The 17746-nt window shown below is 54.5% G+C and overlaps 2 protein-coding genes across 13 annotated transcripts in view; one reads left to right on the top strand and one right to left on the bottom strand.

Annotated features, from left to right (window-relative positions):
* The window catches only part of PSAP (prosaposin), a 34856-nt gene extending 31529 nt beyond the window's left edge, over positions 1-3327 (top strand). For 3 of the 4 annotated variants that reach the window (XM_009214734.3, XM_003903809.4, XM_017962968.3), the window contains exons 12-15: positions 10-167; positions 514-594; positions 902-1009; positions 2149-3327. In XM_009214734.3, coding sequence (XP_009212998.1) covers positions 10-167; positions 514-594; positions 902-1009; positions 2149-2184 — 383 coding nt within the window. In that variant the 3' untranslated portion in view covers positions 2185-3327. The remainder of the gene's footprint in view (positions 1-9; positions 168-513; positions 595-901; positions 1010-2148) is intronic. The other variant, XM_003903808.3, reaches the window with a different exon arrangement.
* Positions 3328-3677: 350 nt separating this feature from the next.
* The window catches only part of CDH23 (cadherin related 23), a 419373-nt gene continuing 405304 nt past the window's right edge, over positions 3678-17746 (bottom strand). For 6 of the 9 annotated variants that reach the window (XM_021943382.2, XM_021943386.2, XM_021943387.2 and 3 more), the window contains 17 exons: positions 16829-17006; positions 16484-16695; positions 13900-14091; positions 13616-13729; positions 12422-12551; positions 12061-12312; positions 11821-11982; positions 9793-10049; positions 9319-9416; positions 8431-8551; positions 8276-8355; positions 8107-8147; positions 7843-7903; positions 7259-7388; positions 6978-7100; positions 6520-6624; positions 3678-4664 (listed from right to left, as the gene is read on the bottom strand). In XM_021943382.2, the coding sequence (XP_021799074.2) occupies positions 4338-4664; positions 6520-6624; positions 6978-7100; positions 7259-7388; positions 7843-7903; positions 8107-8147; positions 8276-8355; positions 8431-8551; positions 9319-9416; positions 9793-10049; positions 11821-11982; positions 12061-12312; positions 12422-12551; positions 13616-13729; positions 13900-14091; positions 16484-16695; positions 16829-17006 (2583 nt within the window). In that variant the 3' untranslated portion in view covers positions 3678-4337. Of the gene's footprint in view, positions 4665-6519; positions 6625-6977; positions 7101-7258; positions 7389-7842; positions 7904-8106; positions 8148-8275; positions 8356-8430; positions 8619-9318; positions 9417-9792; positions 10050-11820; positions 11983-12060; positions 12313-12421; positions 12552-13615; positions 13730-13899; positions 14092-16483; positions 16696-16828; positions 17007-17746 lie in introns of those variants that run through there. The other 3 variants (XM_021943384.2, XM_031652259.1, XM_021943388.2) reach the window with 3 other exon arrangements.

Raw genomic sequence — 17746 nt, 5'->3', positions numbered from 1 at the left:
CTTGTGTAGTTCATGTGACTCAGCCGAAGGACGGTGGCTTCTGCGAAGTGTGCAAGAAGCTGGTGGGTTATTTGGATCGTAACCTGGAGAAAAACAGCACCAAGCAGGAGATCCTGGCTGCTCTTGAGAAAGGCTGCAGCTTCCTGCCTGACCCTTACCAGAAGCAGGTATGCCTCGGGCTGGGCTGCGGTAGGCCGGCATGACAGAACCTGATGAAGTATGCCAAGGCTGGGGTACATTTTGATGGAAAACCAGCTGTTTCTGCCTCCGGGCATGGAGTCCAATGAAGTTTTACTTGGAGGTGATTTGTTAGCTTAAGATGAGCCACTGGGGGAAGCAACCTGAAGTAGAGAGGCCAGATAGGGTGTCTGGGAAGGGAGGCCCCAGGACCCAGTGGGCTGGGAATGCCAGGGGCTCTCAGGGAAGAGTGTATCCAGGGCTGCCTGGCCTTTTGTGCCCCACTGTGCTCGGACACCCCCAGAGCTGGACCTGTGTCCCCGCTTTCCTTTACAGTGTGATCAGTTTGTGGCAGAGTACGAGCCCGTGCTGATCGAGATCCTGGTGGAGGTGATGGATCCTTCGTTCGTGTGCTTGGTGAGCCTCACTGGGTGGTGTGGGTCCTCTCGGGCAGCTGTAACCTGGGGGGCTGCAGAGACCCGGGAGGGTTGCTCCGAGACTTGGCCGTGGGGTGGAGTCTCTGGGTTCTGCTGTGGGAGAGCCAAGAAGGTAGGGAGCCAGTCCCCCAAGCCCCATCGCTTTCCTCAGCAACCCTGATGTTCTGAAAGAGCGTGGTGGAGCTCTGATTCTAGCTCGTTCTGGAAACTGTTTTCTTAGTTTTGAAAGGGATACATTGGGCAGCTCTCATTCTCCCCCTTTCTTTTTTCCTTTTCTCACCGTATAGAAAATTGGAGCCTGCCCGTCAGCCCATAAGCCCTTGCTGGGAACTGAGAAGTGTGTATGGGGCCCAAGCTACTGGTGCCAGAACACAGAGACGGCAGCCCAGTGCAATGTGAGTAGCCCAGCAGCCAGCGCCACCAGCCTGTCTTGCCCTGGGGTAGCCTGCGGGAGAATCCTGCTTTAACGGGAACCCAGTGATCAACTCTCCACCCTGCTTTTATGTTGTCAGAAAACGGAGGCTCAGAGAGGTGGTTAGGCTTACTCATGGTCCCCCAGAAAAGACAGGGTGAACTCTACTCTTGTAGTGAAGGGTGGGGTGGATTTTTTTTTGGGGGGGGGGGGGGGAATTTTTTGCTTCTGCTTTGTTGCTCTTTTCTTCATTTCCCTTGTGACAGTGTCAGACTTGTACAAGGTCACTCCAAGGATTGCACAAAGTCTGTGGGATTCATTGCCCAGACCTTTGCCCAGGTCCTGTTCCCTGGAACATGTTTGCCCTTGCTGAAGCCAGGCCTGAGTCTCTTAACTCAAAGCCCTGAGAGCTGGCCCCTACCCAGCAGCCCTAGGGCACCGTGGCCCTGGCCTGGCCTGGCAGCCACCAGTTGGATGACTTATGCTGCTTCCCTGGGTGGGGATGTTTGGTCCGGCCTGTTACTTAATGTTGCTTTGCGCAACTTTTCCTTCCTCACCGGACTTCCTTGTGACCATGTCAGTGGCGGTTGTGTCATCTTGGACCACTGCAGGGAGGGGCAGGGGGCCCCCATTCTGGCCATGTCCAGCTCTTTCCTCCAGCTAGGCTCCAGCCCATCTCCACCACCAGCCCCACCCCACGGCTGGTTCTGCTGCTGTCCTGGGGAAATGTGGGCCCGCTTCTCAAGGCCCGAGCTGGTGTGTAGCCTAACTGAGGCGAGGAGGTTCTGCCTGGGAATTAGCTTGCAGGCTGCTCGCAGGACGCTGGGTGCCGGGTGTAGGCAGACGAAGGGCCCTGAGCCCTGCCTGCATGGGTACTCATCTGCAGACTACTGCAGGCGCCTGCTGCTCTGGACTCGTGTCTTAGAAGTTCCCAACACTCTGATGGCCATGTGTTCCCTGCTTTTAAGTGAGATCCTGTCCTGGGTCTTCAGCATCTGGTGCTGTCTAACTGACCTAGGACAAGAGAACAGGTCCCATTTGGGGGTGATATCTGATACACCGATGGGCCGGGAATGGAGTTTGTCATCTGAAGACTAAACTCAGCTTCCTGTCTCCTACCAGGCTGTCGAGCATTGCAAACGCCACGTGTGGAACTAGGAGGAGGAATATTCCAGCTTGGAGAAACCGCAGCATTAGTTTTTTTCTACTTGTGTGTCTGGGAGAATGAACGCACAGATCTATTTGACTTTGTTATAAAAATAGGGCTCCCTCACCTCCCCCATTTCTGTGTCCTTTGTTGTAGCATTGCTGTCTGCAAGGGAGCCCCTAGCCCCTGGCAGACATAGCTGCTTCAGTGGCCCTTTTCTCTCTGCTAGATGGATGTTGATGCACTGGAGGTCTTTTAGCCCGCCCTCGCATGGCACCTGCTGGAGGAGGAGAGAGCTCTGCTGGCATGAGCCACAGCTTCTTGACTGGAGGCCATCAACCCTCTTGGCTGGGGCCTTGTTCTGAGCCCCGACATGTGCTTGGGCACTGGTGGGCCTGGGCTTCTGAGGTGGCCTCCTGCCCTGGTCAGGGACCCTCTCCCCTTTCCTGGGCCTCTCAGCTGTACAAAGCAGCAAAACAAAGGCAGTTTTATATGAAAGATTAGAAGCCTGGAATAATCAGGCTTTTTAAATGATTTAATTCCCGCTGTAATAGCACAGGGATTTTGGAAGCAGCTGCTGGTGGCTTGGGACCCCAGTGGGGCCACGGTTTCTCTGTCCCTGGTTCAACTGTGATTTGGCTTTCCCGTGTCTTTCCTGGTGATGCCTTGTTTGGGGTTCTGTGGGTTTGGGTGGGAAGGGGGCCATCTGCCTGAATGTAACCTGCTAGCTCTCCAAAGGCCCCGCGGGCCTGGCTTGTGTGAGCGTGTGGACAGTGGTGGCCGCGCTGTGCCTGCTCGTGTTGCCTACGTGTCCCTGGCTGCTGAGGTGCTGCTGCAGCCTGCACCCCTCCCCCGTCTCATAGAGGCTCCTTTTGACCTTTCTTTTCAAATAAATGTGGATGGCGAGTTCCTAGGCCTGTGGCTCCTGTTAGAGGGCGGCATGCTGAGGGGTCTGCTGGGTGTGGGTTGGACGCTGGGGTGTGGGTTGGATGCTGTCTGCAGCCCACTTGGGCACCCACGCTTCTGTCTACTTCTGGTTGCCAGGAGACAGCAAGCAAAGCCAGCAGGATACGCAGTTGCTATTAAATGGACTTTGTGAGTTTTGTTTTGCACTAAAGTTTCTGTGATTTAACAATAAAATTCTGTTAGCCAAATCTGGGCCTGAGTTTCTGTGACTCTTCAGCTGGAAGAGTGTGTTCCTCTCTCATGAGCTCTGAGCCCATGACACCTTTGGGGCCCAGCACTCCCATGACCCCTCTTGGCCAGAAAATGAAAGCAAAGTGGATAAAGGAAAAATCCCACCTGGTCCTCCCCAGGACTCAGGGCGAGCAGTAGGTCGGGCGCACCTGAAGGACGGCTCTGCCCTTCATCCGCCCCTGTCCCTGCTCCCTAGAGGCCAGAGTCAGAGCACGGTGCCAGTTCCTTGAGAGTTGCCTTGCTTTTTAAACAAACCATTCCAGAAACTTGTAGTGAGTGCCAGTTAAACAAAACCAAGGGGAAACTATTGAGGGAATAACTTAATTTAAAAAAGGAATACACACGAACACGCCACATTCAAAACCCAAGGGAACATCAGTCACTTCTCTTTATAAGCTGGGCACATTTGGGAAGCCAGTGAAATGGAGAGAATGCTTGTTCATTGACATTGACCTTGTCCATGTGGGGATGCCACCTCCACCTGGACATCCAGCAGGAATGTGGTGGAAATGTAGCGGGACTTGGACTGGAGTCGGGTGTCCGGCCAGCAGGGGATGCCCACGCCGGGCCTCCCTTGCGCCTGCTCAGCCGGAGGGGATAGTGCTTGCAGGGTGGAGTCCGGAGGGAGGAGGGCCTGTTCGGCCTCTTTCAGCTCAGCTTGAGCCGAGCTGTTCCCCAGACTTCTGGGCCCCAGTGACCCTCCTTACCTTGTCCTTAGACGCTTAGCATTTTTGTTTGGTTTTCTTATAAAAATAACAGATCTTACGAAGGTAGAGGTCAGATGCTGAATGAGCATCTGGCAAAAGTGGGATCTGAGCAGCTGATGCAGGCTGCCAGGGCCAAGCCAAGGTTGTCCCCCAGGCCCGGCCTTGGGAGGAGCTCCCCGACCGGCCCTGTCCCTGCCGTTGCTCCCTGGGAGGGGGCAGTGGACAGGTGCTGCTTACACCCACGAGGCTTCCCTGTTTAGTCACAGCTCTGTGATCTCCAGGGGGCTCTCCATGATCACATCGCGAAGTTTGTGCAGGGGTGTGGATTTGGCGGATTCTGTGCGGGCGTTGCGCTCGAAGGCAGTGGCCTCAGCAGCGGTCAGCGTCTCCAGCGAGCGACCCAGGCCCTTCTGGTCATCCTCGGGCAGGCTGTTGAGGTCGGTGGCCAGCAGCGTGCCCGTGCTGCCGTGCACCACGTGGATCCCATCGGGCCCCTTGAGCTCCACTGGTGGCTTGTGGCGGAAGCGCAGGCTACCCTGCCCTGGGCTGTGATCCCGTGGCTCCTCGTCCAGCTCAGTCTGGATCAGCTGCAAGAGGCCGGGACCCCCATATGCTCAGGGCCATGCCACAAGGGTGAGCAGGTGGATGGCCCCAGAGACCTACTGACTATGTGGCTGAACCCTGGGCTCCTACCTCAGCAGGCCTGTCAGACTCTGTTTCTCAAACTGCGTGCGAAGGGGAACAATGAATGCTTAAGGTGCTGCAGAGTGGTTCTCAGGAGGATCGGCTTCTTGTGAAAATCTGTGTGTATGTGTGTGTGTGTGTGTGTGGAGACGGAGTCTCGCTCTGCCACCTAGGCTGGAGTGCAGTGGTGTGATTTCGGCTCACTCTAACCTCCACCTGCTGACTTCAAGTAATTCTCCTGCCTCGGCCTCCCGAGTAGGTGGGATTACAGGCACGCCATGTTGGCCAGGCTGGTCTGGAACTCCTGATCTCAGATGATCCACCTGCCTCGGCCTCCCAAAGTGCTGGGATTACAGGTGTGAGCCACCGCACCTGGTCTTTATTTATTTAGAGACAGTGTTTCTCTCTGTTGCCCATGCTAATGCAGCAACATAAAGCTCACTGCAGCCTCGAACTCATGGGCTCAAGTGATTCTCCCATTTCAGTTTCTTGAGTAGCTGGACTACGGGCGTGTGCCACCACACCTGGATGAGAATCTTTAATTTTTTTTTTTTTTTTTTTTTTTGAGACAGAGTCTTGCTCTGTCGCCAAGGCTGGAGTGCAGTGGTGCAATCTCGGCTCACTGCAACCTCCGCCTCCTGGGTTCACGCGATTCTCCTGCCTCAGCCTCCCGAGTAGCTGGGACTATAGGCGCTTGCCACTACGCCAGGCTAATTTTTTGTATTCTTTAGTAGAGATGAGGTTTCACTGTGTTAGCCAGAATGGTCTCGATCTCCTGACCTCCTAATCTGCCCGCCTTGGCCTCCTAAGGTGCTGGAATTACAGGCGTGAGCCACCGTGCCCGGCTGAGAATCTTTAATTTTATATATTAACTTTGGTGCTCTATAAAAATCCTGGGATGCAACTGTGGTGTCTGGGTTTGTTGCCAAATTGGCCTCAAGCAGATCACCTCTAATTGTGTCCAGGCAGAAAATGTCAACAGGACAAGCTGCAGAGGATAAATAGGTGGGGTAGAGACTTGAAACTGTCACTCTTGTCCTGCGTGAGGCTATTCGACTAGCTTATTCCTGTTGAGAATGTGGGCCCAGCTGGAAATTCATTTTTAGGTAAAGCCTGACTTTTGTAAGTGTTGACATAATCACTACAGGCAAACATATGTAGGCCTATTTGACCCCGATGGCCAGTTTCTTTTCTTTCCTTTTTTTTTGAGACAGAGTCTCACTCTGTCACCCAGTGGAGTGCAGTGGCATGGTCTTGGTTCACTGCAACCTCGGCATCCTGGGTTCCAGCAATTCTCCTGCCTCCACCTCCTGAGTAGCTGGGATTACAGGTGTCCACCACCACGCCTGGCTAATTTTTTGTATTTTTAGTAGAGATGGGGTTTCGCCATGTTGGCCACGCTGGTCTCGAACTCCTGACCTCATGATCCGCCCACCTCGGCCTCCCAAAGTGCTGGGATTATAGGCATGAGCCATCGCGCCTGGCGGAGTTTCTTAAAGTGACATCACCCCCAAAGGTATGTTCTTGAGGTCTTTCTCTAATCTGAGAAAGACTGCCTTAGAGCCTACCCCATTCCTGTGAAAGCCCCCAAGAGCCCAGAAAGCAGAGCCTGCCGTCTGACTTCCTGGCCCCCACCCTTTCCTGTCTTTGGTCCGGGCTGCAGAGCTCCAGGGACATAGAGAAGGACAGCAGGACAGCAAGAGAGAGCATCCCCAGGCTGGGGCACAGCACACAGCTCCCGGCCACCCAGCTGGCTACCTCAGAGATGGAGGAGTGGCAGGAGGAGGCTTTTTGCACCATCCGCTGTGCAAAGAGCTTTTTGAGCCGCAGGTAATCCTCCAGGACCACCTTCAGCAGCGAGCCCTGGGGGAGGGAAAGGGTTAACCCCCACCAAGGCCCTTCCCTGCCTGCCCCGCCCCTCGCCCACTCCCTCTGGGAGTCAAGGGTACACAGAAATCTGATCCTGGTGATCCTAGGGCAGAGGATGAGCAGCAGAGCCTGGAAATGGTGGCCAGCCCGGACACACATGGACTCATTCCCGAGCTCTGCCCTTAAGGCCACTGCAGGCTGGAGCAGCCCCCCATCAGCCCTGGTGTTCTTGCGCCAGTGGAGGGTGGGTCTAGCTGAGCCTGGAGGTCTCCACCGCCCTGTGTTCTCTGGAGTGGGGTCCAACCTCAGCCAGGGAACTGGGTATGGAGCCTGTGGGGAGGGCTCACCTTGATAGGCCCCTCACGAATGATCTGGCCCAGCTTGGCAATGTTGTCATACTCCTGGATGGCAGCCCGCAGGTATCGGTCATCATCAGGCTTGACGGCTGCTGGCTCACGCCCAAAAGTTCCCTGGGGAGAGAGGACGTTAGCTGGAGCAGAGGCAGACCCCACACACATGCACAAGGGAGGGGGCTACCGCTTAAAGAACCCAGCTCCTTGGCCAGAGATCACAAAGACCCAGCCCCTCCACTCCTGCCCCTTGTGATGCCTGACCGCCTCTGGCTCACGTGGGTGCGCGTGGGGCTGTTCCACAGGTCGGCGATCTCACTCAGGTTCTCCGGTAGGTCATCCTCATGCTCTGCCTGGGTGGCCAGTTCTAGGTTCCGACAGAAGGGATCCAGCCACACAGGGTTGGCTCTGCAGTTGGGGAGGGAAAAGAGTGGGGAGGGAGGGAAGACTCGAGTAGACAGGTGCCCTTCCAGCCTCGCCCCACATCCTGCCCATTTCCCTGGCCATGTAGTGCCTTTCACTGACTTGGGGGTGTGAGGCCCTGGCACCTGTGGTGCATGCTCCCACCCTGGGATCCTGCTAGAACCAGGACTGCATGTCAGTCTGGATTGCCTTTGGTGCAGAGGCTTCACCCTGCACCCACTGCCCAAAGTCTGCACCCCCTGGAACTTGAGGCCCACTGGGGTAGACAGCCCCTCTCAGCCACACGGTTTCTGAGGATGGAGGGAGGGTGGCCCACCCACCAGGGGGCGCCCACAGCCTGGGTTTCAGTAGCCCCAGTGCTGGGAGACTGCAGCTCTCCCCAGCTGGGTCCTAGCAGGACTCCCCGCAGGGGACTGGGCAGGGCCACTACCCCACTCACCCATCAAAGGAGTACTTGTTGGTGTTAGGCATGTCCATGATATCGATGAAGCCGCGATTCCCTGCAGGGAGAAGGGTTGGGGCATGGAGGGGAGGGGCATAGCCAGGGTTAGGGGTGGTGTTGCGGGGTGAGGGAGGGTGGGGTGTGGGGCGTGGTCCTGGGCCCAGTGAAGGGCCTGAGCCAGCCTTGTGAGGCCCTGGTGGACACTCCAGGCCCCCAGCCTGCTGCCTTCTCACTTGTGCCCCCACCACGGCCCTCACTTACCAGCTGAGCCAGCCACAATGGCCTTGAGTTTCCTCTTGTGTCTGGAGAGAAGCAGAGAGGGGCTGGTGAGGCGGGCTGGGGCCAAGCTGACGTCTCAGGCCCTGCCTGCCTCATGGCCATCCGGGAGCAGGTGGCTGGCCCCCTGAGGGCAGGGGTGGGGGACACTCACACGGTCCTGTAGTACCAGTTCATGAGGACGAAGAGCATGGCAGCCAGGAACAGGAGGATGGCCAGGACAATGATCGCCATCTGCGGGAGCAGGACCAGGGTGAGCCTGGGCAGTGGGGAGGGCGGCTAGGGCTGTGGGGTGGGGTCGCTGGGTACCTGCAGGGCAGACATGTCATCCGGCAGCCGGACAGAGATGGCAGGCTGCACGTCCAGGACGTTGTAGTTCCGGAAAAGATTCCGCAGCTGCTCCTTGTTCTCATCGATCATCTGGATCACCCTGGGTGAGGGGCAGGGGTCTCAGCTCTCCTCCTCAGCCATTCCCCTCATGACAGTCTGCTCTGCTCCTGCCTCAAGCCCCCAAAGTTCATCAACGCCAAGCCTTGCAAGATTGAGGACTACCGGCCGCAACAGCTTTGTGTTTTACAAGGTTCCTCGAACCTTTATGTAGGATCCTGTTCCATCTTCACAGTGGATGAATACTCCCATATTTATTTATTTATTTATTTATTTATTTATTTATTTATTTATTTATTTAGAGATTGGAGTCTTGCTCTGTTGCCCAGGCTGGAGTGCAGTGGCATGATCTCGGCTCACTGCAAACTCCACCTCCCAGGTTCAACTGATTTTCCTGCCTCAGCCTCCTGAGTAGCTGGGATTACAGGTGTGCGCCACCACCTGGCTAATACTTGTATTTTTAGTAGAGATGGGGTTTCCCCATGTTGGTCAGGCTGGTCTTGAGCTCCTGACCTCAGGTGATCCACCTGGCTTGGCCTCCCAAAGGGCTGGGGTTACAGGTGTAAGCCACTGCGCACGGCCTGAATACTCCCATGTTACAGATGGGGAGAGGGAGGCTCCGAGGGACAGAGTTGCTCATACTCCCAAACTCTGCTCTGTCTCCTAGCCCCGCCCCCTCTGGGAGGTGGCCCCACACAGTGGGCCTGATGGTGTGGTCTGTGTCTCCTTTGGTGAGTCCTCTCCCCTACTCCAGGGCAGGGAGGCATGCTGACAGACAGGCTGACAGTCCAAACACAGGCCCCCACTCACCGGTCCACATCCAGGATACGGTTGGTATCACGGTTCACCACGTGGATGAGCAGCTCTGTCTGCGCAAAGTTCACCCGGCCCTTCTTGTCCACATGGAACTGGATGGGAAGGGGTATTGTAGGGTGTGGCCACCATAGCAGGGGGCCACAGGGATGGGCAGGCCTCTTCTAGGAGCCCCTTCTGCCCTTCCCTGTGAATAGAGCCCTCTGAATGTTTGCTGAGGGCCAGGCATGGGCCAATCACTTCACCCACACTTGGCCAGGTACTATTTATTATTGACCCCATTTTATGGAGGAGGAAACTGAGGCCCAGAGACCTGGGAGAACTTTATCAAAGCCGCACTGCTAGGAAATGAGTAAGTGGGGCCCATACTGCCTTTCACACCCTGGCCTTTGCACAATGCCCTGTCTCTCCTTGTGGCTGGCCTCCCCGTCTCCCTCCACTGCCCCGGCCCCAGGTGGGTCCATGAGGCACCTGTACATCGTCAGTATTGACAATGGCACCAGTGATGTTGGAGAGCAGGTGAATGAACTCCTCCTCGAAGCTGCGCACACGGTCGGGGATCTCGTTAATGACGATCTTGACGCGCTGGTCGTCCCTCAGGATGTAGATGCCGATGATGGCCGTGTCGTTGTGGCCTGCCAGGTCTCGGGCCACAATGTCCACCACAAAGTAGCCGGGGCTATAGGCCATGAAGAGGTCGAAGGTGCGCAGAATGCCGTCCACGCTCCCTGCAGGAAGCCCGAAGGTGGGGCACAGCTCAGAGACTCAGTGCTCCTGAATCCCCAGGAAGGGGCATGAGCCCTGGGGTAGGTGGGCACATCTAGGGGAGGCAGCACAAATGCCCACAGGGTGCAGCCGGGAGCAAAGGTGACAGGCAAGTGGGAATGATGCCCATCTGAAGTGGCAGTGGCTCAGGTCTCAGCAGGTTATCAGCATGGGGGAAGGCAGATGACAAGTTTGTGACTCTGTTGTCCCATCCTAGGGTGCAAAGGACCATTTCTGAGCCCCTTTAGTGTCTGTCTGTCTCTCCTCTCTCTTTCGAACACATGTACCTCAGAATTCCACAAACAAGCCTGGGTGTAGTGGCTCACGCCTGTGGGAGGCTGAGGCGGGCGGATCACTTGAGGCCAGGAGTTTGAGACCAGCTTGGCCAACATGATGAAACCCCATCTCTACTAAAAATACAAAATCTAGCCAGGCATGGTGGTGTGTGCACATAATCCCAGCTACTTGTTAGGCTGAGGCAGGAGAATCACTTGAACCCAGGAGGCAGAGGCTGCAGTGAGCTGAGATTGTGCCACTGTACTCCAGCCTGGGCAACAAACAGAGTGAGACTCTATCGCCGAAAAAAAAAAAAAGAAAAGAAAATAACAACAAAACCCATAGAAGAGAGATCATCAGGTGGTACAGCATAGTCTTCTCTTAAAAGACAAGAGATTGGGCTCAAAATTTGTCACTTTCTAGCTGTGTGACCTCAAGCAAACTACTGAGCCTCTCTGTGCCTTGATTTATAAAATAAGAGCAGTGAGAGCTCAGAGGACAAAGGGATGGTGTCTGCTTGTGTAACTGGATGAGGTGGCACATGAACTAGACCTTGAAGGGTGGGGGATGGACATCTGAAGGCAAAGGGGCCAAAATGGCATTCCAGGCAACGAAGGCAGAGGGGTCAAAGACCAGGGGAGGATGGAAGAGAGCAGGCTGAGGGGATGCTAAGCAACTTAGCTAGGCTGGGCACAGGGCCTTTAAGGATAGCAGGTGACTGTAGAACAGAAAGAGGGATTAGGAGGAAGATCTAGTGAGCCTTGAATGCCAGGCCACAGATGAGGCATACAGAGGAGGAGTCTTTAGATGGAGAAGAAAGGGGAAGGGGTTGGGACTGGGAGTAAGGTAATGGGACACCCACAGGGGCATCTCCTAGAGCCTGACCCAGAGAGTCTCAGCCATCTACACAGGTCAATATACAAACAAACAAACAAACATGCACATCCATAGGTATAAGTGTGTGCTTTGAATCCTGGAGCCCCAGTCCTAACACAATGCCTGACATAGGGGAGGGCGAGGTGCACAACTAGAAAAACAGGCAAATATTATGGGAAGGAGAATGGGAAGATGGGTAGATGGAGAGATGAATGAAAGCAGGATGGATTGACAGATAGAAGGAAGAAAAGATGGATGGAAGGACAGACGGACAGATGGATGGAAGGATAGATGGACAGACAGAAGTGTGGATACATGGATGGATGGATAAGTAATGGACAGATGAGTTGAAAAGAAGAGAGAATGAAAAGAAAGGGCTGGTGGGTAGATGAAGAGGTGGATAGGCGGATACACTGAAGAAAGGACTGCTGAATAGATGGATGAACAGGATTGGCGTGGCTGGCTGGGGGGTCACCCATATCCTGTGGTGCTCCCCCAAACCCCATCTCCCCCCAGATGACATTCCATGCAGTGACTGAGAGGTCGTGGCTAGAGGCCACTCATGTGCTGCCAGGCCCCTACCCATGGTGAAGACCTGGCCCACATCTTCAGAGTCGTTGGCAAGGGCCCGGAAGTAGTGGATGGCCAGAATGCTGTAGAAGACAAGGCTGTTGTTGCCAATGTCTGCATCCAGGGCCAGAACCTGGATCAACTCTGAGCCCACCTTGGCGTCGGTGGCCACCCCTGCAGGAACAGGCAGGTGGTGTAAGTTGCAGAGCAGGGGCCACCCCACACCTCATGCCCAGGCTCCAGTCCCTGCACCTGCAGTGTACTCAGCCTTGGTGAAGCGTGGCGGCTGGTCGTTGATGTCCTCTAGCACAACGCGCACCTCCTGCAGTGTGAGGTCAGCAACCAGGTCGAGCGCTGGGGAGGGTCCACGGGGAGGTGTCCAGCTGCGATTGCTGGAGGCCTTGACTATGAAGGAGAAGATGGCTTCTCGCTCCCGGTCCAGGTCCCGCAGCACCAGCAGACGCCCGTCGGGCTGCAGATGGAAGTTCTTCTCTTCGTTGCCGACTGAGGGTGGGACCATGGCACAGGGTGAGGGGGTAGGGCCAGGGGCAGGGCATATGTGGGTCATCTCTAGCCCCAGGATAATCAGGGCACTAGCTCTGTCGGGCCCCACCTGCGATGAAGTAGTACACGATCGCGTTGAGGCCCTCATCTGCATCCACTGCGCCCGTCACATTGCCCACGAGGGTGCCGCGTGGTGAGTGCTCAGGCACTGTCAGCAGCTGGTACTGGGGGCTGCCTTTCTGCGGAGGGAGGGGGATGTCCTCACAGGGTGCCAAGGGAAGGCCTAAGCTTCCAGTCCCTGTTTCAGGGCCCTGGGCAGTGACTATGCATGTCCTGAGGGAATTTACTGTCCAGGCCTTATAGGGTGAGTAGAAGCATTGTAACCTCAAGGGAGCAAAGCATGGCCTGGGGACCTAAGCTCTGCCCTCACAGAGTGTTGCCCAGAACCCAAATGAGTGCTTAAATGAGAGGAGCACACACGTTACTCTTATATGCACATGCATGTGTATGCACTCACACTCAACAGTCTCCAAGCAACATCACATCCCATGTGCACATAAGAAGAAAAAACAACCATGTCAGAGAGTTGGAGTCCACAGGAGGGGCCCTCAGCCCTGCTGTCAGATTTCATGTCAGCCCCATATCAATACATCAGAGCTGGGCGGGGCGTAGTGGCTCACGCCTGTTATCCCAGCATTTTGGGAGGCCGAGGCAGGTGGATCACTTGAGGTCAGGAGTTCTAGACCAGGCTGGCCAACATGGCAAAAACCCGTCTCTACTAAAAATACAAAAATTAGCTGGGCATGGTGGCGGGCGCCTGTAATCCTAGCTACTTGGGAGGCCGAGGCAGAAGAATCACTTGAACCAGGGAGGTGGAGGTTGCAGTGAGTCAAGATCATGCCACTGCACTCCAGCCTGGGCAACAAAGCAAGATTCTGTCTCAAAAACAAAACAAAACAAAACAAAATCAGAGCTGATTTTCATGCTTTGTGTGTGTGTGTGTGTGTGTGTGTGTGTGTGTGTGTGTGTAGGCAAAGACAAGGCTATCAGCTCCATAAGTCAGGCATTTTGGTCTGCCTTTTTTTTTTTTTTTTTTCCATCGCTCAATATAGCTCAATATAGTGTAACACAGCTGCTCAATAAATAGTTGTTCTTGCATGAAGTGCATGCAGACAGATGTTTCTGTGTCTAGCCAAATGTGTATTCTGGCACAGTGTATATAGGAAAGTGTGTGCGCGTGTGTGCTTGCAGGCAGGTGAGTCCCTGTGTAGGTGTGACCAGCGCAGGAGGTGGGCGAGCTCACTGGAGGCCTCACGAAGAGGGGTTCGTTGTCATCAATGTCCTCCAGGGCCACCTGCAGCGGCTGCATAGTCTCGTATGGCACCGGCTGGCCCAGGTCGCTGGCCACCAAGATGAGCTAGGAGCGGAAGAGTGCAGTCAGAGGAAAAGACTGGGAGAGGGGGTTGGCTTGGGGACTTCCCGGTGGCCAGGTCCCCTAGAGACTTTCCAGGAGGCGAGGAGCAGGACTAGCGCCCAGAAGCAAGCCCCGCCCCAGGCCCCGCCCCTCGCACCGGGCCCCGCCCTTACGCTGTACACCGCCTGCGTCTCGCGGTCCAGGCGCTGCGCAGTCTGGATGAGGCCGCTGATTGGGTCGATGGTGAAGAACTCCCAGTCCCGGTTGCCCGCCGTCTTCAGGAAGCTGTAACGCACGGCGCCGTTGAGGCCCTCATCCTTGTCCGTGGCGTAGACCTCATACACGTTGGAGCGCAGCGGGATCTCCTGTGGGAAGTGTGGGGAGGAAGGCTCCTGGACCCCTGAGAGAATCTCAGCTCCCAGGCCCTGAGGGAGCCCTCGCTCTTTCTCCTACGGTAGCAGAATGTCCTCAACAGCTTACGGCACCCACCAGGAGCACCTTCCTGCTCGGCTGGATTCTCCTGGATTCTGGGCTTCTGCTAGCTGTTGTCCCTCTTCTTTCCTCCCCAACCCAAGCTAAGGCCACTGTGCACTGACAGTCCAGCCTGGGAACCACATGCTTCAAGCCTTCCCAGGGTGACCATCTTCCCAGGAGCTGACTCCGCCCTTCTAGTCCCATTCATTGCATGCTGAGGTTTAGGGGACAGAGGGGATCCAAGCGCTGAGGCCACAGCCAGCCTTTGTCCTGTATCAGTCTTGCTCTCTCTGCTACCCCAAACACAGGAATTCTGGGTGTCCCCAAACAACATCCATCCAATGGGGTACCTGAAAATGGGGGTGGGGGACACAGGCAGGGTGACATGGTGGATAGGATAGGGGTTGGCCACCAGGGTCTGGTTTGTAACTAACCTGCCCGGAACCTGGACATGCCACCTCACTCCCCTGAGCCTGTCTCCTGAACGCCTTTGAGCTAAGTCCAAGATCTTGAAAACATCATTGAAATCATACATTGACCCACGACAAGGCAGCCCAGGGCAAAAGAAAGGGCATGTTTCTTTGCTTTTAGCTGAAAAATGATCAGCTCAGCGTGGTTTCGTTGTTTATCTCACAGATCATGACAACTGGAAGTTCCAAATGGCAGTTACGTCTAATAAAAAGTAGGACGACATACACATAATACATGCTGATTGTTCAGGAGACGTAAGTCTTTCCAAATGCAAAGCCCTTGAAGGGAGTCTTCATAAATGGGGCCTTTGGTGTGAAAAAGGACTAGATTATTATTAATTTATACCCTGCCTCATTCCACAAAAGAGATTTGATGCAGGGGACAAAAATACATAAATTATAACAAGATTGATCAAGTTAAAAAACTAGGGTAAAGAAAAAAATTGGTTGGCAGGAAGATGAAAACTGAGGGGTGGGAAGCAAGGTATAAGCCCTAAGTCCCTGCAGGGTCACTCGAGATGAGCTGACCACTCTGAGCTCCCTAGTGGGCACACCAAAGAGGACGGACTGCTCTATCACTGCTGAAGAGACACTAGACACAAGGTAAAAAAGCAAAGCACATGGTAAAGGCACAATGCTTCTTTGAGCTTAGCCCTGGGAGACTTTTATCCCACAGGACCTCAAAGAGGAGACAGAGTGACACGATGGACTTAGCACGGACATTCTGAGATGTGGAGCCTGGGTGGAGTTTGGGGGACAAAGAACAAGTGGGAGATACTCTGATGGTGCCACTAAGGAGCACTTTGGGCCTGTGTACTTAGAAGAAACGGGGAGAGCAGAAGACAAAGGAGTACTTCCTCTATCTTTATGTGGCAATTTAGACTGAGAAGTGGAAGAACTGGAGAGATTCCAGAACCTCGCCACTTCCCCTTGTTTCTTATTTTGATGCTCATTCTCAGCTCCTAGGCTGTCTCCACACTGTATCAGCAGGAACAACGGAAAGACGGAAGGGGCGTGTGTGTTTATTCTGAGACAAGTATGGGGGAAGTGGGTTGTGGAGGAGCCTGTCCTTTTTGGTAGACATCTAGGATCAAGAGATGGGGTACTTACTTATTATTAGTCCTGTTTTGCAGAGGAAAAAATAGACTTACAGAAAATAGACTTACAGAAGTCACTTGCTCAAAGTCATTGGGCTGATAAGCGATAGAGTTAGACTTCAACTAAATTTTTTGTCTTTTGGATAGAGTCTCACTCTGTTGCCCAGGTTGGAATGCAGTGGTGCAATCTCGGCTCACTGCAACCTCCATTTCCCGGGTTCAAGCGATTCTGCTGCCTCAGCCTCCTGAGCAGTTGAGATTATAGGCATGCACCACCATGCCCAGCATTTATTTATTTATTTATTTATTTGCATTTTTAGTAGAGATGGGGTTTCGTTATGTTGGCCAGGCTGGTCTCGAACTCCTGACCTCAAATGATCCACCTGCCTCGGCCTCCCAAAGTGCTGGGATTACAGGCGTGAGCCACTGCGCCCAGCCGAACCAAAGATCTTTAACTAGCACAGCCCATATACTAACCACTGTTCAATACCACCCTGTGTGGCACTGGACAGGTCTGCTTCCTTCTCTGGTCTCAGTTTCCCCACCTTAATAAACTTTTTTTAATTAAAAATGTTTTTTTTTTTTTTTTTTTTTTCCTGGAGCTAATTTCCTGAAGCCAAGTTTCCCCACCTTTAGAGTAGAGTGCTTCCACTCTTCTAGGCCACAGCTGGAAGAAGGAAATACTGGTGGGCAGGAGGCCCTGGGGGCAGGAGTACCTCTCTGATGTGGAGGATGGTGCCGTTGGGTGGGCGCACAAAGACAGGGCGGTTGTCGTTGACGTCGATGACCTCCACCAGGAGCATGGTGGTGCCCCAGAGTGGGGGCTCTCCGCCATCTGTGGCCACCACGGTCAGATTGAACCTCTCGTAGGACTGCAGTGGCCGCTGTGTGGTCACCAGGCCCGAGTCCATGTCCACATGGAAGGCCTCTGGCAGTGGGGGCAGGAGAGTAGCTCTGGTTGAGACGTCCTTCCCACCCTTCCCTCTACTCCTGGCCTGGGGTGGCAGGCCTGCCCCTCCCATCCCCCAAGGCATCACGGGTGTCCAAGGAAGGCCACATACCCACGCCAGGGCCCTCGAGTGAGTAGGTCAACTCTCCATTGGGACCTTCATCCTGGTCAGTGGCCATCATGGTGATGACCGAGGTGCCCGCTGGCTCATTCTCATACACACTTGTGCTGAACTGGGGCTTGGAGAACTGTGGCCGACAGTCATTGACATCCAGCACTTGGATCACCACCTGAGTGGAGGGAGGTCAAAGCTAAAGGTGAGGAGCAGGATGGGGCTGCCACAGGGGACCTGGTCATGCAGGAGTAAGCCCAGATAGAGGAAGGACAGGTACCAGCCTGGGAGGGAGGTAATGTCTTCTAATGTGTTGGAGTCTGATTTGAAGCAACTTATTTAACCCCCTGAGCCTCAGTTTCTTTGGCTGCACAATCCTAGATCCTTGGCACAGTGCCTAGCTCAATAAACACTCAACAACTAGAACAGTGGTTAACAGGTAATCTGCACCTGGGCCCTGAAGCAGAAACCCCTTATCCCCTCACACCTCCTACTTTTGTTCCTTGCTACTCCCCACAGTGGTCCTATAAATCTGGCTCTAATCTCTGTCCCTTAGTGCTGGTTTGGTGGCATTCCTTCACTCCCCAAGGCTTCTCTTGACTGGGATTTGTGTCTGGCCTGAGACTTGGCTTCCTTAGCTGACCTCCCAGTCTAGGGCAGGTCTTATGGACACAGCAAACCATGGGGCCTTTGTTCCCTGGTTGCTGGGACCTGCCTGAACTGCATCCTTATCAGAGCCCTTCATAGCAGTGACTTCATTTTTTTTTTTTTTTTCGATGGAGTTTTGCTCTTGTCACCCAGGCTGGAGCACAATGGTGCGCTCTCAGCTCACTGCAACCTCCACCTCTTGGGTTCAAGCGATTCTCCTGCCTCAGCCTCCCAAGTAGCTGGGATTACAGGTATGCACCACCACGCCTG

This window comes from Papio anubis, chromosome 11, assembly GCF_008728515.1.
Source record: "Papio anubis isolate 15944 chromosome 11, Panubis1.0, whole genome shotgun sequence".
NCBI classification, from domain to species: domain Eukaryota; kingdom Metazoa; phylum Chordata; class Mammalia; order Primates; family Cercopithecidae; genus Papio; species Papio anubis.
This window is presented reverse-complemented; position numbering and strand designations above follow the sequence as displayed.